The sequence below is a fragment of the Chiloscyllium punctatum genome, chromosome 38 (assembly GCF_047496795.1).
Source record: "Chiloscyllium punctatum isolate Juve2018m chromosome 38, sChiPun1.3, whole genome shotgun sequence".
Lineage (NCBI taxonomy): Eukaryota > Metazoa > Chordata > Chondrichthyes > Orectolobiformes > Hemiscylliidae > Chiloscyllium > Chiloscyllium punctatum.
This window is the reverse complement of record NC_092776.1, coordinates 18,109,218-18,136,251: the sequence shown is the minus strand read 5'-3', so window position 1 is coordinate 18,136,251 and position 27,034 is coordinate 18,109,218. Positions and strand designations below refer to the sequence as shown.

The following is a 27,034-nucleotide window of genomic DNA, read 5'->3' as shown; positions in this document are numbered from 1 at the left end:
ACACTAATAGGAAGGGTTTGGAGGGATATGGGCTGGATGCTGGCAGGTGGAACTAGGTTAGGTTGGAATCTGGTTAGCATGGACGAGTTGGACCAAAGGGTCTGTTTCCATGCAGTACATCTCTATGACTCTAAAATCATACATTAAGAGTTTATCATCGATCCAGAAAGATCAACTAAGTTGTTGGTACACAGGCAGATTTTCCCTAAGGGGGTAGGAACCAGAAGTGAGAACTGCATCAACGTCCCAATTCCATCAGGGAAAATGGTCCTCCATTGGTATTTAGTTGGGAATGCCCCTAAATTCACCTGGAGGAAGGTTCCTTGCTCAATGAAGGGAGGTGGGTAGCTGTTGAAGCTGAAAGGTCCATTAAAGGCCTTCCAGCAGCAGCCTACAATGGATCATAAGGGGTGAGGAGGCTTCAATATAGAGGTGCACTCCCACCAATATTTGTTAATTTTAAATTAAACAAAAAACCCAAGCCCACAACTTTTGGATGTGGGGTTGGAGGATCTTCTACAGGGAATATGGCTGCATCCTCACCTATGTAGGCCAGCGTGTCCCTAGCCTGACCTGGAGTACTGGAGTACTGGAGTCCTGCCCCCTGCCCCCTGCCCCCTGCCCCCTGCCCCCTGCCCCCTGCCCCCTGCCCTCTGCCCTACTAATGGAGGAAACTAAAGACCAACTGGACAATCCTAGTCATCTTCTTATAAGTGGGCTTAACAAGGACTTTAATGAATCAATCAGTTACTCGCATAAGGGCATGGAGACCTTTTTTTTAACTAGCAACAATCACCAGTAAAAACACTGTGTATCCAACTGAGTAATAACAAGCAAAGCCCATTACAGGCAACGCAAACTATCAAAGGTGGACGGGGGAGCTAGTGGTGGTAGGAGAGCAGGAAGGGACTAAACCAAAATTAAGTTGGAGGTGAAAATAAAGCATTGTGTCCCATGCAGTGTCCACCTCTCTCTAAAGACATCAAAAGCATTAATGGTCACTGTGTGCTCCTTCTCCAAGGATACTTGGGCATGGATGTAGCTGCAGAAGAGGGGCAGACAGTCAGCAGGGATTACCCCCACCACAGCCACTGCCTAGACCTGTTTATAGCCCTAGTAATCTTTTTATTAGTGAGCTTAGCAAGGGTCTTAATGAATTCAATCAGTTACCTACATAAAGGTGCGTAGACCTGCCAGTTCCATGTATGCCTTTGCAAAAATGGACTCCTCTGGGAATGGTACTGATACCTTCAGGTCCCATCTAACTCTGTATCTATTTCTGGTGAGCCATGTCCCAATACTTAACTCACTGTTCTTTGCATATTAAACTATACAATATGGAGCAGCAACAAGCAACATCAAAATTCTGAAGTGATTTACTTTTGCAAAGAATTATTCAAGTAGCTGTTTGGTAACTGAAAACTTGAGTATTGCTGAGTAAGGAGACACGCTATCAAAGCTTTTTGTCTTGAAGTCACTTAGAGAGAATCAGAAGAATACCAAATCTTAAATTAATATTGCATGAGAAGAGGCTATTCAGTGGTTGGCAAAGGGACTGACTGATAGATGATTTGCCATGGGAAAGAATTGGTTCAAAACATTTCAATGGGGAGTGCACCAGATATTCACTGCCCTCCCCCCACAAGCTTTAGTTTGGTTGAAAAAGCCATGATATGACCATAAGACATAGGAGTGGAAGTAAGGCCATTCGGCCCATCAAGTCCACTCTGCCATTTAATCATGGCTGATGGGCATTTCAACTCCACTTACCCGCATTCTCCCCGTAGCCCTTAATTCCTTGTGACATCAAGAATTTATCAATCTCTGCCTTGAAGATATTTAGCGTCCCGGCCTCCACTGCACTCTGTGGCAATGAATTCTACAGGCCCACCACTCTCTGGCTAAAGAAATGTCTCCGCATTTCTGTTCTGAATTTACCCCCTCTAATTCTAAGGCTGTGTCCACGGGTCCTAGTCTCCTCACCTGACAGAAACAATTTCCTAGTGTCCACCCTCTCCAAGCCATGTATTATCTTGTAAAATGATATATGGCCATATTCTTTTTATTTGCAAAGGTCAGTCCCTGTGTGTGTGGATGCATATGGTTTCTAATGTACAGAAGTGAACCTGACTGTAAGTTAAGACTGATAATCTTAAATTGGTTGTTTGTGCGATTCTTAGCGCAATCAGGGTTGTTTTGTAAATGTTACCCAATTCTGGAAACACATCTAATGTTGAACACTGAGTTCTGAATTTTACAAGCGTGAGCTAGTTGGTTATGGTCAGTACTCTATCTGTTGAAAGTAGCCAAAGGTTTGATATGATCCTCCAGACAGTGGAATGTGCAGCCCACATACCTGCAATCAGACTGGTATTGAAATTCATATCCCCGCTATTCATTTGTGTTTTAGATAGAAAGTGTTTTGGAACAGCTAGTTTCATCCGCTTTCTCCTGTGTGGTCGGAGGTAAGTTGGTCACTTTCCAGGACCAAATATGCCTGACGCCCATTCCCAAATTTGCATAATATACTGCAAGCAATGAATTGATTGGAGAAGCTATACCCCCCAGGATAGCACTTATTTGTATCATCAAGCATTAACAGTGAACAAGTGGTTCAGACACTTTTTCCAAGATTGCTGGTAAGGACAATCCATAATTGTAGGAATTCCAATCCATACGTTGACCAGTGAAGGTGGGGATTGCAATAGATCAAGGTAGAGATCCTATGAGTGGATTTCTGAACCATCGTGTTGTGCAAGGGGAACTTGTTCGTCTGTTCCATTTCAAAGGTGAGTTCAGGTGTGAGTTGGAGTCCATTAAACCGTGTCAGGAAATTCTTAAATGAAGGCATAGATTAAAACATGACAAAGGTATCATCTACATGTTGGAAGATGCAATGAATAGAAGGTTAAGGGTCATTCAATAGAAAGTATGGTTCTCATAAAGATCTGGGCCTAAAAGAAATCTGTTGTGATTGGAACAGGGTCAGGTGGATCCTGCTGACTACAAGATCCTTGATTGGGGTTGTTAACCTGGGCCAATCAGGGATCTCACAGTCAATAAGATCCACCTGGCCCTCATTCCAATCATTACAGAATCCTATGCTAATTCCGCCGCAGGGAGTGGAGTGCATTATTTCCCCGTCCAACTCTATTTTGATTTAATCCCTACCCTCCCCTTCACTGTTTTGATCACACAGCATTGCCCTTTGATGTGAAGGGCAGTGCTTGTCACTGGCCACTCGGGTACAAAAATTTTCCTATGCTAATTCCCCCTCACTGTTTGATTACACAGCATTGCCTTCTAAGAAGGGTACTGCTTGTCACTGGCCACTTGGATGTTTCCTTTCTTCCTGGTGGTGGAAATTGAATAAAGATTTGTACACCTTGTGTCTTTCACTGTGTCTCACACCAGCGCGCACACAACATGGGTGCTGGGGAAAGATAAGCACTACCACAGTTAGGCGGGATTGTGGGGAAAGGAAAACAAAATTAAACAGGAGCATCAAAGGTTCTCTCTGCTCTGAGAAAGCTGGATCAGTGTCAAGGCCTCTCCATTTGTGTCAGGAAAGAAAAATCCTAAGCTAATACCATCTATTGGAAAGAAAGTAAGCACGACTGTTGTATGATGGTAGTGTGAGGGAGAAAATAAGATCAACAGGAGACTCAGAATCTCCTCAGTTTAGGGACTGACTCTGAGTTGGCTGGTTACAACCAGTATACTGTGCACATGGAAATAAAGGGTGACTTGGTGACAGGATACCGGCCACTGTACAGTTATTTCAGAGATGATAGGAGAAAACAATACATGCCTGAAAAAAACCCATCTTTTTGGGCAAGAATGGTGTTGTTGAAATCTGAACTCAACTGTATAAGTTGCGAAATTCAGAAGTTCAGATGAATACAGATTCAGACATTAACAACTAGATTACCAGGATATAGTGACACAATACAAATATTCATGGCTTGATGAGCGGCACTAGTGAATAAGCTTGCCATAACATGTGGACATAATGTTGCTATTGGTCTGAAATACAAGTCCTGTTTGGTCTCCCCTCGCAATTCATGCAGAACTGTGATCTGACATTCTTGCATCTGTCCTGATGAGTGCAAGATGAAAAGATTTAACAGCGCACCTTTCTTCAGTAACTTCTCAAATCTTTAAAGAACAAGTAGAAGTAAAGGTTTCAGAATCCCACAATTCCAAAATGTTGATAACACTCGCTTCTTCAATTGGAAGATGTCAGTGCTGCAATCTTTAGCAATAATTTCCTTTTTGGGGTCAATTTCATGCTTTCAGAAACAATCAGGTCTTCATACATCAGACTGAGCATGTGTTAAAAAGACCGAGTAAGGCTCCTTGTGTGTTACATTAGTACAATGTATCATTTTTAATCTCGAATATAGATCGTCTGGTTAAACTAGTGCTGCTATTTCCAATTTCCACACCAACCATCCTTACAGTCAGTCAACTTAATAAGTTACGGACAGCTTTTTGTACAGTAAAATTCTGTTCAGCAGGAATTGAGTTGAGACTTGCCCAAAAATATTTGTTATAACTAGTGGAAGACAGAATATTTAAAAGCCATCAGTCAAGAGCTCAGCCAAAGTCCCATAGATGAAATGAGAATACCACTATCCACAGTGTAACCACAGCTGGATTGAGAATGGTGAATCTCAGTTTTTGAGATTTTATATGTTGGTTTCCACCCTGTCTAAATAGAAAGTGAACAAAAAGCTTGATCATGTGTATTTAATGCACATGCAGATAAATATGATGCAGCTGTAAGCATATAAAATATTCACACAAATAACACTTATGAAGCATGTATTACTCTGAAGTTTGAACTTCAATTTCCTTTGCAAACTCATATATTGTCGAGTTATTATGTGATTCTGTCATGTGGAAGATATAGACATCGCAATTGTAGATATAAATATGTGAAGAATGAGCACTGTGTTGCAGGCAGATCATCACAATCTTTGAAATATATCTTTCATTTTCTTATATGTTCATGCAATATGGGAGTTTCTGGCCAGATCTTTTAGTACCCACCCATAATTGCCCAAAGGGGCTGTTAAGAGTCATCCATATTGTGGCTCTGGGATCATGTGTAGGCCAGACCAGGTGAGGATAGTTGATTCTCTGCTAGCATTAGTGAACCACATGGGTTGTATGACAATCGATGGGGCAGGTTCAGACTTGGTCACCATTAGTCTAGCTTTTTATTGAAGATTTTTATTGAATTCGAATCTGCCATCTGTAATTGACCCATGTCCTCAGAACATTAGCTTCGTGTTCTGGGTTACTAGCCCTGTGACATTCCCACTGTGCCTATTTTTTTTTTGAAAGAATAATAAACAATACTTATGAGTACTGATGTAGACAAAGAATTATGCAAGATTATTAGCATAGAAACAGATCATTTTCCCAAGTTAGCCTTGTGCTGGTTCTCATGCATTGACCGAGATTAACCCCACGTTGAACAAGTATGCATCAGGTGTCTCACTTTCCTGCTCAGTCAGGAGCGAGACGCCCAAACTGACCCTTCACCAGGCAGTTTAAATGTCAGCAGCAGGCTTTTCACTGCATTGAAATCCCAGTGGTGGTGGGGGGACAGGGCAGGGCGGAGGGGAGAGTGGGGGGGGTTGGATGGGTGCAAAATCCTGTTGGCCAAAATCCTGGCAGCTCTTTCACCCTGTGACACCACCACTGAGACTGCAGCTGTTGCCAGGGAGGATCATGAGCAACAAAAACAGAAATTGCTGGAAAAGCTCAGCAGGTCTGGCAGCACCTGTGAAGAGAAATCGGAGAGTTAACATTTGGGGTCAGGTGGCCCTCCCTCAGAAGATTGCGAAGACTGTTTTTAGGAGGGTAGGGGGAGGTTTTCCTGGGATTGGGAGTCACAGGGAGAGGGGGGACTGGGGCTAGTGCTACACCCTTGCTTTAGATCCACAGTCCCACACAGATGAGTGTAGATTGAGAGACACCCTACCCCCAGTTCACTCTGGTTTACCAATCAGTTGGGTTAACTGGTGTTTTTGTCTCACCTGGAGCTGTGGTAATTGCATCTTAGGTGGGAATAGGCCCTTATGTGCTCACTTATTGACCACATAAGGGCTTCAATTGGCAGTGGGTTGGGAATGGCGTTCCTGGCTGCTGGAAGCAGGAAGATGGCATGATTCTGGGACAGCACCATCTTGCCTAATGGCACTGCTTCCCGACTTCCTGTTCCACTGCCCTTCCGGGTCCGATAATCCTGCAAATATTTCGGCAGGCATAACGGGCAAGAGCAACCCCATGCAGGAACCACCCAGCCAGCAAAGCACCAAACAAAAACCTCCTACATTCCTTGATGCCACGAGCTTCAAAATCCTGGAGCTAGGCAGGACCACTCCAGGATGGCTCATTATTTTGCTTTAAGCCGTCAATCATTTCATGGACATTTGTTTAGCCTTATCAGCATATTTTTGCAAAGAAGGTTTGATTCTTTTTCCCTCTCCCTTTGATGATTGTGCCTTTTTCATCACTGCATCTTCAGTATCACACTGGAGATTCTTGCATCTTTTTTGTACAGATGGAAGCAGGTGTGACATGGTCAAAAGCTAATTTTAATTTGTTTTACTGGCATATTGATGCTTCCTGCACAGCTTAACAGTTGGATTCTCCTTCATTCTCAGTCAGGGGTTTAATCAACATCCCTCTTCCAAACTATTCTTGCTGGATTTGTATTTTCTGAACACAGATGATGATGAAGATTGCATTTATCCTAGTACAGGGAGAAAAGGACATTTCTATGGCTGACGTGTAGTTCTATTCAATAGAATTAGAAATCTGGTTCTATATCTTAAAAACAAATTCTAATGCAAGTTTGGTTTTTCTAACAAAATTTAAATTGGCCAAGAAATTTATTGGTATTATTTGCAGATATAACATTAAAAAGCTGTTGTAGGAAATGGCCTCTAGAAAGGCTGTAATATTTTAAATGAAATGATTCATTTTAATGATTTATCTGGTTATGCTCATTCACATATGGTCATGATTACTTATCTTGCAAAATCAATCAAATTATAAATAGGATGGCAAATAAAACATTAAAGGATTGTCTCTCCTTATCGCAGTCTTAATTAAAATTAATAAAAGATGAATCAAGATAGTCCAAGAACAAAATAGTTTGGAGACTCATACGGCAAAAAAGGATATCACTTGGCCCTTCATGCCTGTGTTGGCTCTCTGCAGGAACTATCCAATTAGACACACTTTCCTGTTCTTGCCCCCAAAACCATGCATTTCTTTTCCTTTTACAATGTTTACTTAATTTCCTTTTGAAAGCTACTAAGGCAGCTGTGTCCCAGCAATAATTTCCAGATCATAACAACTGATTTATAGAAAGAAATCTTATCATATAAAGCCCCTTCCACCCTACCCACCCAAACTCTTTTTCTAATTTAGAGGGCTGTAAGATTAACATCTCATGCTAATGTACCTATCTCAGGAGTTCTGAGCAAAGACCATGGCCTTGTTGTCCAAGTAGCAGCAATGATGGTCGAATTACCACTACTCTCAAACTTTCCCAACTCAACACTGCTGAGTGTTTTTTTTCCAGGATATTCCGCTCCTGGCTGTCACAGAATTATGGTGCACATTGTCCATTGTGATTCTTCACTGGAGTGGAATAGAGTTTGAGGATTTGCACGGTTTTTACGGCACTAGCCATTGTTTGGTAAATGTACAGGTGAGGTCTAAATGCTAATGCATGTATAAGAGAATTGCTGATATAGGTAAGTGGATAGATGGCTAGGGTGGGTAAGATAAGTGAGGTAGTAAATGGGTGTTATTGGTAAGTAGGTGAGATGATAGGTGAATGAGATGGGTGAGGAGCAGGTAAGTGAATTGGGACTTGGAAGAGCTGGTCAGTAGGTGAATTGGCACGTGGGTCTGGAGACAGTTTGGTCTGATTGTAGGGGTAATCAGGTTGGGCCAGGAGAGTAATGAGGCAGTTGAGAGAGCTGGTCAGCTTGGGGGAGTTATCAGGTCAGGTTGGATGGGTAGTTGGGTTGTCTGGGAATAATCGAGACAAGTTGGATGGGGAATTGGGTTGTCTGGGGGTTGTAATCGGGTCAGATTGGCACTGTTGTTGAGTGATCGGAGGGGGGAGAATAGTTAGATTATGGGATGGTCAGGGAGTGGGGCTGGTGATTGGAGGGGTCTGTGAAATGATTAAGGGATTAGTTGTATTTCTCTGTACAGTCGGTTCTGGTATTACATGTGTTTCTTCAATATGAATTGGCTAAAATAAGATTGAAGAATTTAGACCATTATTTGTAGAACACAAACTTTCCTTACTTATATCGGCTATAACATGATTCTGATCCCATTGGTTTAAATGGTGCTGTTATTATGTGATTTTCTTATACTGTGGGATTGCATGGGAACAGAACTGTTGCTTTATATTACAACAGATTCTGACGTGATAACATGATAACATGATAGTTCTGTTTCCGTGTGATCCCACTGCATAAGAAAATTGTGTAATGGATGTAGGTTTGCTCGCTGAGCTGGAACGTTCATTTCCAGACGTTTCATCACCATATTAGGTAACATCATCATTGAACTTCCAGTGAAACTTCGCTGGAGACTTTCACTAATGACGTTACCTAGTATGGTGACGAAGCGTCTGAAAATTAATCTTGCAGCTCAGCGAGCAAACTTATATCCAGAACCTCAAACTGAGCTACAAATCTTCTCAAAGCTTGCTAAGATCGTGTAATAGCAGCACTTAGTGAGGCCACACCTTGAGTATTGTGTGCAGTTTTGGTACCCTTGTCTGTGGAAGGACATTCTCGCTATTGAGGGAGTCCAGTGAAGGTTCACCGGACTGATTCGTGGGATGACGCGTGAAGAAAGACTGGATCGACTGGGCTTGTACGCACTGCAATTTAGTAGAATTAGGAGGGAATTTCATAGAAACCTGTAAAATCCTAATGGACTGGACAGGCTCGATGCAGGAAGAATGTTCCTGATGTTGGGGAAGTCCAGATCTAAGTGTCACAATCTACAAAGGAGTAAGTCATTCAGGACTGAGAGGAGGAAGAATTTATTCACTCCATTGTGAACCTGTGGAATTCTCTCCCACAGGAAGCTGTTGGGGCCAGTTTGTTAGAGATATTCAGGAGGGAGCTGGATGTGGCGCTGTGGCTAAAGGGACCAAGGGGTATAGAGAAATAGCAAGTTTGGGATACTGAGATTGCATGTTTAGCCATGATCATATTGAATGATGGTGCAAGCTTGAAGGGCCAAATGGCCTACTCCTGCATCTATTTTCTATGTTTCTAAGCCTTCCAAATGTTCCTGACCCTCACCTTGTTGCAAACTGGAGCCTGGAAGACCTAGCCCCATGAATGAATTGTTTCTCCTACTTTTCCACTCCTGTCCCTCCCTCTGTAACTAAGAAACTAACTTGTGGTTTATCACCTTCTTTAAAAGAGGTCTCCATCCCACCCAGGTGCCCACTGAAAAATGACGATTAAATGAAGAGAGTGGATTTGTTGAACTCAAGGATGCATTGGCTAAGGAGCAAATCAAAACCATATTGCAATGAGATCTGTCTCTGTAGGTTTTGTGATCAATACAGTGTGAACCTGTGTGCAGCAAAATAATTTGTGAACTTAAAAAACAGGAACAGGTGTTGGCCCCTGACCTGTCAAGCCTGTTCGGTGTAGATTCAAGTAGATCACGGCTGATCTTTCTGTGGACTCAGTTTCACTTACCTGCCCTCTCACTATAACCCTTAATACCCTACTGTGCAAAAATCTATCTTTGCCTTAAAAAGATTCAACAAGGTAGCCTTAACTGGGTCGGGAATTCCACAGATAAACAAACCTTTGGGTGAAGAGGTCCCTCCTCAGCTCAGTCCTAAATCTGTTCTCCTTTATTTTGAGGCTAGGCCCCCTAGTTTATGTTAAACTCACCAGTGGAAATGTCCTCCCTGATTCTATCTTATCAATAAACTTTTGTGAGCCGGTTTTCAAAACAAATAAAAACTTTTCTCTCTCTTTCTGCCCAGTTCCCCCAAGTACGCTTTGCTAAACAAAGATTGGATGTGAAAGTTGACCAGGGTGTGTTTTTTTTGGTTGTGCAAGACCACAGCATTGGAGATACAGATGCTCAGTGTGACAGAGACAGCTCTACCCCCCCCCCCCAACAACTCTGTCTGAGATGGGGGATGGGGCGGCAGATTGATTGACGGCGGAGACGGGCAATAGGAGGGGCGGATTGTGCAGGACGGCTGTGAGGGTTTGTCCAATGATTGGTGGCGGTGGGCGGGTGCCCAGGAGCGGGCTCGCTGTTTGTAAAAAGGGATCTCCGGGGCTGGCGGTGAGCGCAGTAGGACAGGAATGGCGCTGGGTATGATACCTGCATGAGCGAGTCAGCGGGATTTAAAGGGTGTTTACTGGGCGTCTTGGCTTCTAGTCGCCGCCAAGTTTTGCATTGCATTGATGTGCAGGAAGACTCGCAAGATTTGCATTTACAAAATAAAGAAAAGGAGAGAGGGGGGCGGTGGTGGTGGAGAAGGAGGAGGAAGGATTCAAGGGGAATAAAAGCAAATCCCTCTCATTAATAGGAAATGGAAACTTTCGGGTCAATAGACAAGCAGCTTCGACTGGAGAATCACAGCAACCCAGTGGATTACTTGCACCAGAGGTACGCCAGTACTTACGAAAATACTTTCAACTCGTGGAATGATTACTTAGGGTTGAGCACTCTGGTGGGGAAGGCTGTGAGTAAAGGGGGGAAGAGCGGACTGCACCCAGCCAGGGAACTGAAGCTGCAGTCCCGGGCACCGTGTCTCAGCCACTCCCTGGAGCTCCGGGGGCTAGGGTTCTGCTCCCACCACGACACGCTGCTCGGCTCCGAGTTGGAAGGCAGCTTCAGCCCTTTCTCGGCTTACCCCGCGGCGGGGGAGCCCCTACCCCATCAGCAACAGCGCCTGGAGCGGGAGCAAGGGGGCGACTCGTCCTGGAACCGAGTGGATGTGATCATGATGGAGAACAGGAGCCACCTGCAACTTGCCCACTACCAGCAGCAGCCTCTCCCTCCAGCTCCACCTCCTCCTCCTGCTGTCCACAGAACCTCCAGGGCTAAGGCCGAGCTGCAGATCTGCGTCTTCTGCAGGAACAACAACGAGTCGGTCACCTTGTACACCACCCACATCCTGAAGAGCCCTGATGGCAGGGTGCTCTGCCCCATCTTGAGGAGGTACACTTGCCCCTTGTGTGGTGCCAACGGGGACAACGCGCACACCATCAAATACTGCCCACTCTCCAAGCTACAGCCCAGTATCCCAAAGGTGAAGACTAGAAACTGCGTTAGCAAGAGGGCCCGTTAATAAGGAACTATCTATTATAAACAAGGAAGCATTGTGAACCCAATTTACCCCCACTCCCCCAGGCTTTGTAGACTAATACGTGGACATTTTATTAAGACTATATATTTTGAGTCTGGGAATAAACGTTTTATAGTGACTGAATGTACTCTTTGTCTAAATTTGTTTACAATCTAATGTTTCTGGTGGAATATCTAGCCCAGAAATCTACCTCAGTTATATAAAATATATAGTTTATGGAACTAAGAGAGCGCCATAATTTTTTTCTTTTTGGTTTGCAAAATCCACGACGTGCATTTCATCTTCGGAGAATTTAAGGTAACTCAGTAATTATAATGTAGAAAATGTATTTTGATTTCCCTTTTTTTTTGAATGTAATGTTTGCTACTTTTTAAAAGTGAAATGTAAAACAGATATAAAGATTACTAATGAATAACTGTGTTAACAACAGTACGGGGAGCCAATAAATTTTCACATTTTAGCAGCTCCTTTTGTGTGTTTCGTTTCATGGTGGGAGAGAGGCCAGATCTTCAGCATCTGTCTCTGGGCGCCGTCGTGTGGACAACAGTTGAAATGCAGATTCCGCTTACCCTCATAACGCAAACCCTCCTTGAAGCCGAAGGACACAGAGTACTATTGATATGTTGAGAGTCACATTTTGCAAAAAAAGTTAAGCTAGCGACCCACAGAGGATCTCGTTGTAGCCGAACCGATTCGCTGACGTCTGCCTAGATTTTGGAAATATCAAATTGGTCATGTTTATTTTTAATTGGAACTTGCTATCCAGGCAAGATATTAGCAATTGATCTGCTCGTTATTTGAAGATCTCCACCACTTGTGAATTATACAAAAATTGTGTTTTAAATGACAACCACTTCAAGTATATCGCTTTCTGTTGAAGGTTCGTGATTTTCTTTGGGTGGGGTAAACTGCTAGATCAGGGGAGATAGTTGTTGGAGAGGACTAGTCTTGTGGATGGATGTTGGTACTATTTCTAAAAACACATCTATTTGTATGGCGTAGTATCTTCTACAACCACCAAGTACAGCTGAAGCACTTTTGACGTGAAGTCATTTCTGATATTGGTCATGTTGTCGCCACTGTATATTCCATATGTTAATTACTGAATAGCTCCTTGCGATGATACTACGTGACACTACTGGTCTCCTGCCCACTGTTTAACTCTTGCTTCTCTTTCTCTTCCATCCTAGCCCCACCAAGGTAAGTGTTATGGGAATTTATTTACATCCATGTTGACTTGATGCCATATCTGAAATGCAGCATTTATGGTATTAGGATTAATCTGCATGAATCCTGGAGGGGTACTTTTATGTTGTAAAGTGCTAAGTTCATGACTCAGCAAGAGCCTCAATAAAGGGGTATTGAGACAACTGCTGTTTGTCATCAACATCAATATGTTAGATGTAAAAACCCAAAGTTGGTCAACTTTGTAAGCATCAAACTAGATTTGGTTGATGCAATATACATAAAATAAATTGCACAAAATTGTTGGATGATGTACAAGTTTCACAGGAATGAATGGCTTTTCTTAGCCATAAGCATCACATGTGGAATTGTTTTCAAAGCAATTCCACCATTAAAAGATTGAATACTTGACTCTTCCCTTTTCAGCATGACCTACTCAAGATACTTCCAAATCTGTGTATGCGTGAACATAGTTCAATGCTAGTATTCATCTAACATAAGGTTGTGGCTTTGAGCCCCACTGTAAAAATTGAAAACTTATGTAGATTACATTAGTATTAGGGAAGAGCTGCTGCATTATTAAATAGCAAAACTGAGGACCCTGTTCAGGTGGTCATTAAAGGATTGCATACAATATCCAGAGTTCAGGATTTATCTTAATGTTTAAACCAATGTTAAACAAACAGATTCATTACTTATTTCCTTTTTGTGGGTTATTAGAGTGTATAAATTGTCACTTATTTTCCTGCATTAATGAATGTAAACCAAAAGCCATTAATTGAGAAGTTCTTGGATTTCCTGAGAACATGAAAAGGTAATATACAAATGAGTCTTTTTCTCCAACGACCATCAGAAGCAGCAACAGCTTTGGATGTACAGGGTAACCTTGGAAAAACAGCGTGTGGCATTTTATGAAAAAATAAGCATAACAGACTAGGTGGATAACAAGTCTTTTTTTGGAGGGGATAAATTAAGAATGCATAAAGCTGTTATTAGTGGTACTCCTGTGTGAATACGTTTATAATTAAATAAAGCCAGTTGTGTGAAAGTTGAAGTAAGTCATTTTAAACTAGTATTGCACCTTTAGTTCACATTTCAACAGTTCTGGTCTTTCTACTATAAATAGAATATAGGGGCATTGGGAAAAATGTTTAAGAAAAGTCAAGGTCAATAACAAATATTTAACAGGATAGGCCAAATAGTCAAAAAGTGTGGCGTTGGAAAAGCATAGCAGGTCAGGCAGCATCCGAGGAGCAAGACAATCAATGTTTCAAGAATAAGCTCTTCATCAGGAATTTGGGAGGAAAGGAATGCGTTAGATAGATTAAGGTGGAGGGTGATGGTGATAGGTTGGAAGTGGATGATGGAGTGGATAGGTGGGCAGGAAGGACAGTTCAACAGGGCGCTACTGAGTGGGAGTGTTGGATCTGGGATAAGGTGGGCAGAAGGGAGATAGGCCAAATAGCCTCAGACTCTTACCTAGAGAGAAAAAAGACATAGGATGACCATTTCAGACCCTCAGACCTCCTCACCATAAATCTTAACTGCTTTGACCATTTTTTCATTGAGTCATTGTGTATATTAGGAGGTATAATTAGACTTCATTAATCTTTGGAATTCTCTTTCACAAAATAATGACTGCTGAAGAAATGCCTCCACTTTCCCTTTTAAATTGGAATCCCTTTGTCCTGAATTTGCAAGAAGAAATATTCTGCATTTACCAGCTGAAGCCCCCTTTAGAAACTTGTATTTTTAATAAGGCCACCTCATTCTTCTAAAGACCAAACCTGCTCATTTTATAAATGAGCTACCTCCAGTATATTATTTTTAAAAAGACCAAATTGTATACAGTAATTTAGGTATGATGTGAACCACCCATTTACTGTTGTAACAAGATTTCCCTACTCCATGCCCTTACAATAAAGGGGCACAAAACTTTCAGCAAATGGGCAAGACCAGATGGATTAACAATAGTAGGATAGTCACTAATGAATCAAATAAAGGAACTCACTACCAAGTTGTTAGAGGCAAATAGGTGTATTTAGTTGGGAGGTTTTTAAGCAAGTTAGTTATGAAAAACAATGGGAGAAGATCAGAGTAGAGCATGAACACCTGTGTGGACCAGTTGGACCAAACAGCCTGTTTTAATGCAACTATAATACTTCCATTAGTTTGTTGTTGTAAGAGAATAGGTATGCCTTTCAGTTTTCTTTCACAACTTTTAATTGCTACACTAGTTATTGACTTTCAAATATCACTGAAGCAGCATTGGCAGTCTTAATTACATGCCAATAGTTGAAAATATTTCTGAAATGTACAGAACAAACATTTTTATTCTCACACTAGATCTCATTATTTTCTGACCAGCCTAGCATTTATTGCCCTTAAGATGGTGCTACGTTGTCTTTCTGAACCACTGCAACTTATGTGGTGAGATGGGAATTACAGGATTTTTGACTCCACAAAGAGGAGCAATAAAATTTCATATCAGGATGCTGTGCAGCGAGGGCTGATCTGTGCAGGTGCTGTCCTTTGTCTTTTTAGATGGTGGAAAGTTGGAAGCTTCTGGCATAGGAGTCTTCAGGAGTTGTTTGAAACTAGAAGACTACCCGAATCCTCTTGAAAAATAAAATTTTGCAATAATTAACCTTTAACTGGATATTGCACACTCAGGACTGAATTTCCGGACTATAATAACTTAAAACATTGCCACTTGTAGGAGTCAATCTTCGAGGAGAAAGTGAGGACTGCAGTTGCTGGAGATCAGAGCTGAAAATGCGCAGCAGGTCAGGTAGCATCCAAGGAACAGGAGAAGTTTCAGGAACCTGAAGAAGGGCTTATGCCCGAAACGTTGATTCTCCTGCTCCTTGGATGCTGCCTGACCTGCTGCGCTTTTCCAGCAACACATTTTCAGCTCCAACAAGTGGCAACAATATAGCAAATTCAACAATTAAAAGCTAGAATGGGGCATGAAAAAAACTTTAGCAGGTAGGATTTAGGAAAACCTTGAGGCGTTCTACATTTATGTAGAAACAAGAGGATGGCCAGAGTGAGGATAGGGCCGATCAGGGATAATGCAGGGAACTTGTGCCTGGAGTCAGAGGAAACAGGGAAGGTCCTTAATAGTTTGCTTCAGTATTCAATGCTGAGAGGGTCCTTGAAGTTTATGAGGACAGTGTGAAACAGACTGATATGCTCAAATGGGTTCATGTTAGGAAGGAGAATGTGCTGAAAATTTTGAAAAACAAAGGATCTGGAGATGATCTTTGCATCCTCACGGTTTATTGGCATATTCCCAGATGATTGGAGAGCAGCAAATGTTATTCCCTTGTTCAAGATGGGGAGTATGCATAATCCTGGAAATTACAGACCAATCCTTCTTACATCTGTGGTGGGCAAATTATTGAGATGGGATTTATGATTACTTGGAAAACCACAGTTCGATTACAGATAGTCAGCATGGCTTTGAGGGGGGCAGGCCATGCCTCAAGCCTTAGTGAATTCTTTTGAGCATGTGACAAAACACATAGAAGGTTAAAGCAGTGGATGCGGAGTACATGGATTTTAGAAAGGCATTTGATAAGGTTCCCCAAGGTAGGCTCATTTCAGAAAGTAAGGAGGCAGGGAAATCTGGCACAAATATAGTGTGGTGCCCTTCATCTGGAATTGTGCTCAAAACATCTATTCTCCTGCTTTTCCAGCACCACACTCAGACTCTGATCTCCAGCATCTGCAGTCTTCCCTTTCTCCCAGGGAAATCTGGCTAGCTGGATACAGAATTGACTGGCCCATAGAAGTCAGAGGGTGGTGGTAGATGGTAAGAATTCAGCCTGAAGCTTGGGGTCCAGTGGTGTTCTGCAGGGATCATTTCTGGGACCTCTGCTCTTTGTGATTTTTAAACATCATGGGTGAGGAAGTAGAAATGTGAGTTAGTAAGCTTGCTGATGACACAAAAGTTTCGTGGAGCTGTGGATAATGTTGTAGGTTGCAGAGCTGGGCTGATAAGTAGCAGATGGAGTTCAAGCTGGAAAATTGGGAGGTCATAGATTCATAGAGATGTACAGCATGGAAACAGACCCTTTGGTCCAACTCATCCATGCTGACCAGATATCCTAACCTAGTTTCATTTGGCAGCACTTAGCACTACCAAACTCTTAGTAACTTGTCAGTTTCCTCTTATGTGGCACAGTGGTACTATCCCTACCTCTAAGCCAGGATGCCCAGCTTCAAATCCCGTTTGCCCTAGATGGTGAGAAAGTACATCCTTTAACAGGTTGATTAGGAAAATATCTACCTTGATGAACACCTGCAATGACATCCTTACTTAGATGACTAGCCTTCAACAATGTCGATCACTCAATCCATTGGGACCGCAACGGTTTTCAACTAAGATTCTGTGAGAAGGAACAAAGCTTTTTGGTTCCTGTTTGAGTACATTTTCAGCATCAGTTCTTCTAAACCCTTCCTATTCATACACCCATCCAGATGCCTTTAAGTGTTGTATTTGTACCACTTCCTCTGGCAGCTCATTCCACACACTTACCACCCTCAGCATGAAAAAGATGCCCTTTAGGTCCATTTTAAAACTTCCCCCTCTCACCCTAAACCTATACTCTCCAGTTCTGGACTCACCCACCCCAGGGAAAAGAAAGACTTATTTAGCCTATCTATGCCCTCTTTTTGGAAGGTCAAATATGAATGCAGAATACAGGGTTAAAAGGAGTATTCTTGGCAGTGTGGAGGAACAGAGGAATCTTGGGGTCCATGTCCACACATCTCTCCAAATTGCTACCCAAGTTGGTACAGGTAAGGCGGCATATGGTGTGTTGGCTTTTAATAAGAGGGGGATTCAGTTTAAGAGCCACGAGGTTATACTGCAGCTCTACACAGTCCTGGTTAGAGCACACTCAATATGGTGTTCAGCTCTGATCACCACCTTATAGCAAGGATGTGAAAGCTCCAGACAGGGTGTAGAAGAGATTTACCAGAATGCTGCCTGGACTATATGGCATGTCTTCAGAAGTAAGGGTGAGGGAGCTAGGGCTTTTCTCATTGGAGCAAAGGATGAGAGGTGACTTGATAGAGATGTACAAAAAGTGATGAGAGGCATAGGTAAGAGTGGATAGCCAGAGACGTTTTCCCAAGGCGGAAAAGGCGATCACGAGGGGACATAATTTTATGATTAGAGGAAGGTTAAGAGGAGAGGTAGGTCATTTACACGGTGGGTGCAACGGAATGCACTACCACCGTAGAACCAGATACATTAAGAACATTTAAGCGACTCCTGGATAGGCACATGGAAAATAGTAAAAAGTGTACGGTAAGTTAGTTCAATCTTCGAGTAGGATAAAAAGATCAGCACAACAGAGGGTTCATGGGCCGATGTTCTAATTAATGCAAGCATTTATTTAACAGGCAATAAGTGACATAGTTACTACTGATCTTTAATCCTTGATCAGAGTTTAATGAAACAAAGACCAATCAAATAAAGCTTATTCAGTGTAGGTTGCCATGATGGTTAATCTGGGGAGCTCAGCCTGTTAATGACAATGTTCACAGGAATTTGTTGTGGTAGAGGGAGATTGAGCTGAACCACTGGAAGCCGCTTGCTGTTAATTAATTCTACTAACAACCCATTTGCCATCAGATTTATTTATTTTAGTGAACTTATTCTTGGGTGTGGGTTTGTAGCACTGGCAAGGATGACAATGATTGATTATGTCGCCCTAGTTACTCCAAAGGTATTAGGCCTTTTTTTTAAAAAAGGATGCAGTCCATATAGTGAAAAAGTACTATTATTTACAAGTATGTTGCAACTGCAGGAGTTACAATTACAGAACAGCAATAAATCTCAGGTAGAATGAGGTGAACGAGATCCTGGAACTGATGGTGCTCCCATTTACCTATTACCCTGGGTTGTATGTTACATGACAGAATACAGAAACACCACAATCTACCAGTCACCTCCAAGCCACGTGTCATGCTTATTTGGAACTATTGTGCTGTTTATTCACTGTCACTACCAAAAACTCAGTGACTTGTCAGTTTCCTCTCATGTGGCACAGTGGTACCTCTAAGCCAGGATGCCCAGCTTCAAATCCCACTTGCTTTAGGTGGTGAGAAAGTACAGCCCTAAACAGGTTGATCAGGAAAATATCTACCCTGATGAACACCTGCAATGACATCCTTACTTAGATGACTAGCCTTCAACAATGTCGATCACTCAATCCATTGGGACCGCAATGGTTTTCAACTATGATTCTGTGAGAAGGAACAAAGCTTTTTGGTTCCTGTTTGAGTACACTTTCAGCATCAGTGGGACTGAATGAGAGACCCTACCATTGCAGCGCACTGAGTGTGGAGCCTGAAAGTTATATGGCCTGGAAAGAGGAATTCATGGCAGGGAGGGACTGTATACGCGTTTGTGTGCAGCTGAAGCTTCAGCCATGGAGAATCCAGAGAAATCCCGCTCGGTGGAGAAACATGGAAGTGTGGCAACATTGGGAAAGACTTTTGTGCCCCGTCTGTGTGGAGTTTGCACATTCTCCCTGTGTCTGCATGGGTTTCCTTCAGGTGCTCTGGTTTCCTCCCACAGTCCAAAGATGTGCAGGTTAGGTGAATTGGCCATGCTAAATTGTCCATAGTTGTTAGGAGTATTAGTCAGAGGGGGGTGGGTTACTCTTCAGAGGGTTGATGTGGACTTGTTAGGCCGAAGGGCCTGTTTCCACACTGTAGGGAATCGAATTTTAAAAAAACCCAATGGGCACCACTGATGATCTTAATGCTTCCTTCAAATTATTTTCAATATGTAAAGTTACTGATTACCTGTGCCCTCAGCTGATTAATATGCTGGTTTTCTTGTTTGTGCTGTATTTATTCTTTTCTTTTCCATGGATGCTAGGCTACATCAACTCATGGTATGGAATTGAACTCATGAGCCAGACAGGTACCAGATTCCTCTTCCCCTCCCACCCAAACTAGACTATCCAACAGACCACTCGCTGCTTTTAATTTCCAGTCTTTAAAAAATAAATTCTCAAATTTAAATTCTGTAGCTTACAGAACAGCTGTGTTACCAGACTAGCAAGCAAGCTAATTGTTAATACCAGAATCTAAACTTCAGATAATGAGACAGATCATTATTACAAAAACAAAATTTCACTATGATCTTTCAAAAATTCCTTTTGATACATTTTTAAAACAGCCTTCGTTCTTGATTTACCAACTGTATTTAAAAAGATTAAATTTGCATACCTTACATCTGTCAGCATCACTGCTCCCTCTGCTGGCAGAAAAGAATATTGTTACTTTGCATTGTAAAGGAATTCATTTTCTTTCAATTTTGTCTTTTCTGTTTGTAGGATTAATATTTAATTTCATTGGCCAGGACAATGTGTTTGGTCCAATTTGAACTTTTCCCATAGCATGGAGGAAAAAATTGATTAATCCAAATGTAGTCACTTATGACAATGTATCATGTAATCCCTCCCTCAAACCACAAACATCTTGCATTAGAAATGTATAACACACTGGCTTCAGAGTGCTGTGAAATGTGCAATTAAAAACACCATCCATTCTAGGCACCTTATTTGTATGTGAAAATGAAATAGTAAAACTGGCATCCAGAGAAGATTTCAGATGAGCGTCTTCTACTCTTCCCCAGTGGAAAGTGTAGCTACAGTTTATTAACTAAATTTGAGTGGCAGATAGGGCATGTAAGAGAAACATGTAAGTGTTGAAGTGTGATGGAAATAAATGCTCCATCAGATAAATAGGAATTTAGTTCTTCAAATTTTGACACTGATCTTTATTATTCTTTGAATCAATACACATGACTAGCTAAGCCAGCATCACATCTTCCAAGTACTCTGGAGTTGTGGCAGCTACACACAGGTATCTGTGACATGTAGAGAAAAATAAACTGGGACAACTCACCTTAGTTGGTCATAAAGTGGTAACTGTATCAGCCACACAGGAGACCAAAACACTTAGGTCATTCATTTGCAATATTCAGTGCATTTTCCAAATGAAAAAAAACTAATCATAGATTTATTTTAAAAATTTGACCATTTTAGCTGACTAACCAGTAATCACATGTAACAATCACTACCACAAAGACAGATTTGATGAGGAAAACCTTTATTCTAAAGTTGGGAAGAAAATTAGGTCCAAATCAAGTTAATAATCCAAGTGAGAGGGGGTAGCAAACCTGACCAAAAATACTCCAAACTGCAAAAGGTTTAAATAGGGAGTATGCGATTTTAAAAATACACTCAATAATTCACAATGTATTATTTGTGAAAGTAGCAGACAGACTGGCAAGACATGTACCGGTACCAAATAATTGGATGATAAAAGCCTTTAATCATGTCTCCATTATACAGCAAGGCTACTTTATCCATATTAGCTGATAAAATTTGGAGAGAGACGTAGGCTGGTGTGTATTTTCTTTTCACATTACAGTTGCACTAGATGTTAACTGTATTCTGTTTACTATCAAAGTTGCCATAGCTTATTTAAGAAAACTGGGCAATCTTGAAAATTCAAGGTAGGCAGTTGTCATATTTAGATTATCAAGTGAAATGTTGACAGAGTAAAGGCAAAGCTTTGACATGCAACAGATGTTTCATTTAGCAGGCTTCTACTATTTTAGCTGCATGATCGGCTTGTATTAAATTTGCTGTACTAAAATAGGTACATGCGTACAGTTTAACACGTCAATTTTACTGGTTACTTGCAAAAAATTTAAGAGTTTGCCACAAAGTTACTGTTATTCAGATTCAAAAGAATTCAGCTAGTTGCCATGGTAAATTGGACATGAAGATTAAATTTAGCGGCGAACAGTAGTCCAGCCTTCATCATCAATGACATTTTTGCTACGACGCGATGCCTCTTTGTCCTTATCAGTTTTCCACATCGATTTTTCTTGGTCATTGTCCTTAAGTGGTGGACCTTTCACAGGAGTATCCTGCACCTCTTTAGCTTGGCTTTCACCTTGGCGTTCCTCACCACGTCGCCAGGTACCTGTGAACCAATTTAATTTTACACTGATGACTGGAGAAGGGGATTTAGAAATTAACTTAGTATGGAATAATATTTTGTATTAGCTAGTCAAGAATCTATATTAAAAAAAAGGTCCAATTTCAGCAACAGAAAAGCTCAAAATATTACAACTGCACCCTCCCTCAAATCTGAAAAAGGAGCTTACACTTCAAATAATTTCTACATAATTGACTTTCCTAATACCAAATGTCTCAACACCATTATCATACACTTGGACAGAATCATGTGAAATCATATTCAACGGATAAATTCCGTTCTAATCCATTTTATATCTCCCCTCGCCCCATCTCCATTCCGTTCAAGTGTTATTTGCCACATAAATGCCCAAGCCTGAATGTTATCCAGGTCTTGCTGCATATGGACAGACTTCTTCAGTATCTAAGGAGTTACACCCGAGACTGAATCCTATATAATTAGTAGACATATGAAAAGGGAACATCAATGATACACATGATGATCAGGTACAGCATATCAAATCTCACTGAAAAAATAACAAATTCAAAGTTTAAAATGAATAAATGTGTTATTCCACACATTTAAAGCTTATACACTACGCATATAACTGGAACATTTTACACCATAGTTATTCATTTTGTCTAATGTGCCTGTGATGACTCTTAAAGACCTCTTCAGTTTCCTTAAAATCTCTATTGTTGGCAACTGAAAGTTAAGCATCATAGAAACAAAATACAGAAATGAACATGCTGAAAATTGGAGCTAAAACAGAAAACGCTGCAAATGTTCGTGTGTGACTACAACTGTGGAGGAAGAAACAAGTTGATATTTGAGGGTGATAATCTTTTACCAAATCACTTGAGTTTGATGTAATACATTTGACCTAGTAGCATTACAGGGAGAAGTATATGTCAGTCTTCAATATATTTTGCAGTAAACTTGCTGAAACCAAGAATGTGCTGAAAACAGCACAAAACCAAGTTCAAATATGACCATATATTCTTGCCCATTTTGCTGTACAATAGGTTATCTTTTGGGCACACTCATTCCATTTTTCTAATTCAGTTTTTTTTAATCCTATAAACCAAATGCCTCACACTAAGCTTTAAAAACAGTTGAGGTGACAAATGAGATATTTACTTTTTTCAGCATTTTCATGGTTATATCAGTGATGGATTTTTTAAAAAGTAGCAGCACTACTAAGAAACTAGGAAAGAGAAAAAGAGAGAGAGGGAGAGTGCGCGCGAGAGTGAGAGAACTGCAGATCCTGGAGATCAGAATCAAAAGTGTGATGCTGGAAAAGCACAGTTAGGCAGCATCTGAGAAGCAGGAGAGTCGACATTTCAAGCATAAACCCTTCATCAAGAATATGCTTTTCCAACACCACACATTTTGGCACTGCAAAGAAACTCTAGTAAGAATGCCCTAAAAAAGAAAATGCTGAGAAAGTGATTCATTCTTCTTACAGAACTCAGAATATTAATTTCAATCAAATTTTTTGTTTTACCATCATCTCGATCACTTCGAATAGATGCAGCACGGCGCTCTGGTTCATCTTTACGACTCCTGATGTCTCTGCGTTCACGCAAGTCTCTACGTTCGCGATCGCCATCCCTGTCATCACGTCGTGGAATTTCTCTCCAGCTACTAGAGTCTTCCGAGCCACCACCACGTCTCCAAGGACCATCATCTTTGTCTCTGTAAAAAGAGCAAATGCAAGTTAATAAAATGCTAGCATTCAGAAAAATTTTTTAGCCTCAGCTTTATGACTATTTCCATGTAGAATTTTCAGTTCAACAGCAAAAACATACAACATGGTCTGAAGAAGTCATACTTTTCTGCACTTAGCTAGCATCTTAAATCAGCTTTGAAATCTGGGTGAAATGCTTGAAAATCTTAAGTGGCAACAGTTCAGTTATCTTAATATTTCTCTGACTTTCAATTTCACAGACAGTGACTTGCAAAAAAAAAGAGTAAAATCTTGCAAGTGAACATGAACAGTTCTTCACCCATAGCTCAACAAGTTTATCAAATAGGTGGAAGTGCAGACACTTGACACAGACTTAGTCTGGTATCTGTGCTGAGTGAAGTAGTCTCAGCTGGAACAGCAGTAAAGACACCATACTCAATTGTAGGCTTTTATGTTCCACACTAAAACAGCCACATGTGAACATCAGAGTTCCCAGTCCTGATTGCTATTTGTATGGATGCACACCATCACAGATGAGTGGGCGGCACGGTGGCACAGTGGTTAGCACTGCTGCCTCACAGCGCCTGAGACCCGGGTTCAATTCCCGCCTCAGGCGACTGACTGTGTGGAGTTTGCACGTTCTCCCCGTGTCTGCGTGGGTTTCCTCCGGGTGCTCCGGTTTCCTCCCACAGTCCAAAGGTGTGCAGGCCAGGTGAATTGGCCATGCTAAATTGCCCATAGTGTTAGGTAAGGGGTAAATGTAGATGTAGGGGAATGGGTGGGTTACGCTTCGGCGGGGCGGTGTGGACTTGTTGGGCCGAAGGGCCTGTTTCCACACTGTAAGTAATCTAATCTAATCTAAAAAAACAAAGTCTTTCTGGCCACAAAGATGAATAACCTTTAAGATTTACAGTAAAGCAATACTTGGGAATGGTACTGGAGGGTATTCAGCAGTATTCTGGAAAGGAGTTAACTTTTAGAAGGAAGTGGATTAAATTTTACTGTTTGGTTAAAATCCAAAACGTTCTACATGTTGAGATAGGAACAGGGATGAAGAGCAATCAGAGTATATACCTTTGCCAAGCAATCAGAATGCGACATTTACCTTCTTTTCTTTATTACTTAAAAGAGGTACCTCCATAAGAAATGGAAATTTCATTAACAGAATTATCCAAAAAGAAAAAAGTTGTTCATAAACCTCTATTTACAAACCTAAATGCAATACGACGATCACGATCTTGATCTCGATCCAAATCACGATCTCTGTTATCTTCTGAAGACCTGGTGTCTCTGGGTGGGCCCCAGCTTTCTTCACGTGCTTTTTCCCTTTCTCTCCATCCACCACCTTCAATACAGTAACACTTCTGCCATCAAAAAGGTGCTCTACTTATAAGGGGCTAAAAGTTCCCTTGTCACTAAGTTAATCTATAAAGCACTTCTTATTTAGCAAAACTTCTAACTTACGCTGAAGGTTTGTTTTGAAACAACTACATTTGGACAGATGTACTGAAATTGTTTGTACTGACTCCCATTTCTACAATACTGAGCATGTGGAATGCAATTGCTCAAGAGGAAGGCCCACATTCGCGTTCCCAAAATTAAACAGGAAGAGGCAACACAAAAGGAAAGTTCCAAAATTATCAACAATTTACTTTGTACCTACAACCAGAAATTGTACATTTTAAAACGTACAATAACCCAAGTGCCTCTGTTAGGCAAGAACACAGCCAAAAGAAAGAAAGAGTTAAAAAGAAGAATTTTGTACCTGGTTTATCAAGTGGTCTCCATGGGCCAGGCCTGGAATCGTCCACACGTCGAGGGCCTCTATCATCATCACGGCGGGGACCTCTGTCATCATCCCGCCAAGACCCCCTGTCGTCATCACCTCGCCTGAACAACGGCCCACGGTCATCGTCTCCTCTTCTAAACAATGGCTCCCTATCATCGTCACGCCTAATTCGGTCGTCCCCACGACGGAATGCTGGCCTATCATCATCAAAGCCACGGCCTTCCCCTCGGCGCCACTCGCTAAGAAATATGACCACAAGCCACAAACCTATTACAAAATTTTCATAACCATAACCTACTAAATATCACAATTAACCTTTCATACACAGGACATGAAATTTCAGGCTATTTTTATTAACACAAGTAGTGATCAATGAGAGGCGTCCAGGAAACCACAGCAGCCCAAGTTTAATAGAGAAAGCTGAATTACTGCAATTGGAAGGATAAATGAGGTGATTTTACAGGGTCATTTCCCATTACCGAGATAAAGCTTTCAATTTCAGATTCCCAGATAAATGGAACTCCAACAGAGATTTGAATCCATGCCCCCAGAGCATTGGCCTGGATCTCTGGGTCACTAGTGCAGTGACCAATACTTCCTCTGTGCTTCGAGATTCCATACACAGTGATCAATGTCAGCATGCCAATCAGGGCACTGCTGTCTAGTTCTGAAAGTCACTGCTGCACAGATGTAAATAAAATTAGAAGAAAGGCTGATAGTATCAATGTCACCATATCCACAAATTCAGTTATGTGGCAATACTAAGAGCATCTGGAAAAGTTGAGAGAATTAGGAACATAAAAGCCAAATTATTTAAAAGTTGGCAAAGCAGGTTATTGAATTAAAGAGGCAAGTTACGATGAACTTGTACAAAATCACACATTGAGTTAAGCACTCTAATTCTAGGCAACATTCTGGAAAGATAGGAAGGCTTTAGAGGGTGCAGGATAAAGCTAAGTTGGTTCCATGGATGAGGGATTTGCATTACAATGACAAATCAGAGAAATTGAATACCTTTCCTTTGACAAGATTGAAAAGAGATGATACAAGTGATGTTCCACAAGCTGTCAGATAGACTTGTGAGAGAATTACTCCAGCTGGAAAAAGGTCAGGAATAAATGGCACCATGAAAAGACTGATTCGTCAGCAAGTAGCTATGCCAGAATGGTAATTCAAAGGAGAATTACATGAGCATCTAACAGGGAAAGAAAACAGGGCTACCAGAAAAAAAGCAGGGGAATCAGGCCAATTAAATAGCTCTGCAGAGTTGGCACTGGCTCAAAGGATCAATAAGCTTCACTTTTATGATTTGGCTTTGTGATCAATTTTAAATGATTCTTTGAATGCTGCAAACCATATTCCAATAATATTGAATCTGCTTCCATTAGATTAAATTTCACAAGTAAAGTAGATGTACTTAGAATTATTTACAGGCATAATTATACAGTTACAGGGAATAACTGCACACTTTCCAACAAACAGTCGTCAACATTGAAATGAAAGGCCTGTCTGTGCTGTACATTTTATGATCACTAACTTTGTTTTAACCATTATTTTAATTTAACGACATACGCATCAGTTCCTCCACGTCTCCATTCAGATTCTCTTTCTATAATACGGGAATCCCTCCAACCCTCTCGTTCAGAGTCTCTGTCACTCCAGCGCTGAGATTCCTGACAAAAGAGAAATAAAGTCAAATATTTAACTACTGCACCCACAAATTCTGGCTTCTTCTTTCAAAACTTCATTGATTACTTAGTAATTCGTTGACTCTCAGGTAATGAGAGATGGAGAACAAATGATGGCCTAGCCAGTGTTGCCCACATCCTATGATTTAAAACAAAAATTGCATCCATGTTAAATTGAAAAAAAAAAGCAATACTTCAACAGAACAAATCCTGTTGCGTGCAAACATTATCTTAAAGCAAATTCAAAATTGACTGCA

At 41.3% G+C, this 27,034-nt stretch overlaps 2 protein-coding genes across 2 annotated transcripts in view; one reads left to right on the top strand and one right to left on the bottom strand.

Moving 5' to 3' along the window:
* The first annotated feature begins 10,361 nt into the window (after nucleotides 1–10,361).
* Nucleotides 10,362–11,870, top strand: LOC140463414 (nanos homolog 1-like). Its single transcript, XM_072557323.1, has one exon. It carries the CDS (start codon nucleotides 10,628–10,630, stop codon nucleotides 11,387–11,389), a length of 762 nt encoding a protein of 253 aa, XP_072413424.1. The 5' UTR covers nucleotides 10,362–10,627; the 3' UTR covers nucleotides 11,390–11,870.
* An 8,844-nt stretch (nucleotides 11,871–20,714) lies between these two features.
* eif3s10 (eukaryotic translation initiation factor 3, subunit 10 (theta)) overlaps nucleotides 20,715–27,034 on the bottom strand; it is a 42,186-nt gene continuing 35,866 nt past the window's right edge. The window contains exons 18-22 of the mRNA XM_072557322.1: nucleotides 26,662–26,762; nucleotides 25,066–25,328; nucleotides 24,513–24,645; nucleotides 23,118–23,308; nucleotides 20,715–21,616 (exon numbers count right to left, since the gene is read on the bottom strand). Coding sequence (XP_072413423.1) covers nucleotides 21,423–21,616; nucleotides 23,118–23,308; nucleotides 24,513–24,645; nucleotides 25,066–25,328; nucleotides 26,662–26,762 — 882 coding nt within the window. The 3' untranslated portion in view covers nucleotides 20,715–21,422. The remainder of the gene's footprint in view (nucleotides 21,617–23,117; nucleotides 23,309–24,512; nucleotides 24,646–25,065; nucleotides 25,329–26,661; nucleotides 26,763–27,034) is intronic.

Bases quoted from the DNA above. Each gene is read 5' to 3' on its own strand.
- LOC140463414 (XM_072557323.1), top strand. From the start codon at position 10,628: ATGGAAACTTTCGGGTCAATAGACAAGCAGCTTCGACTGGAGAATCAC.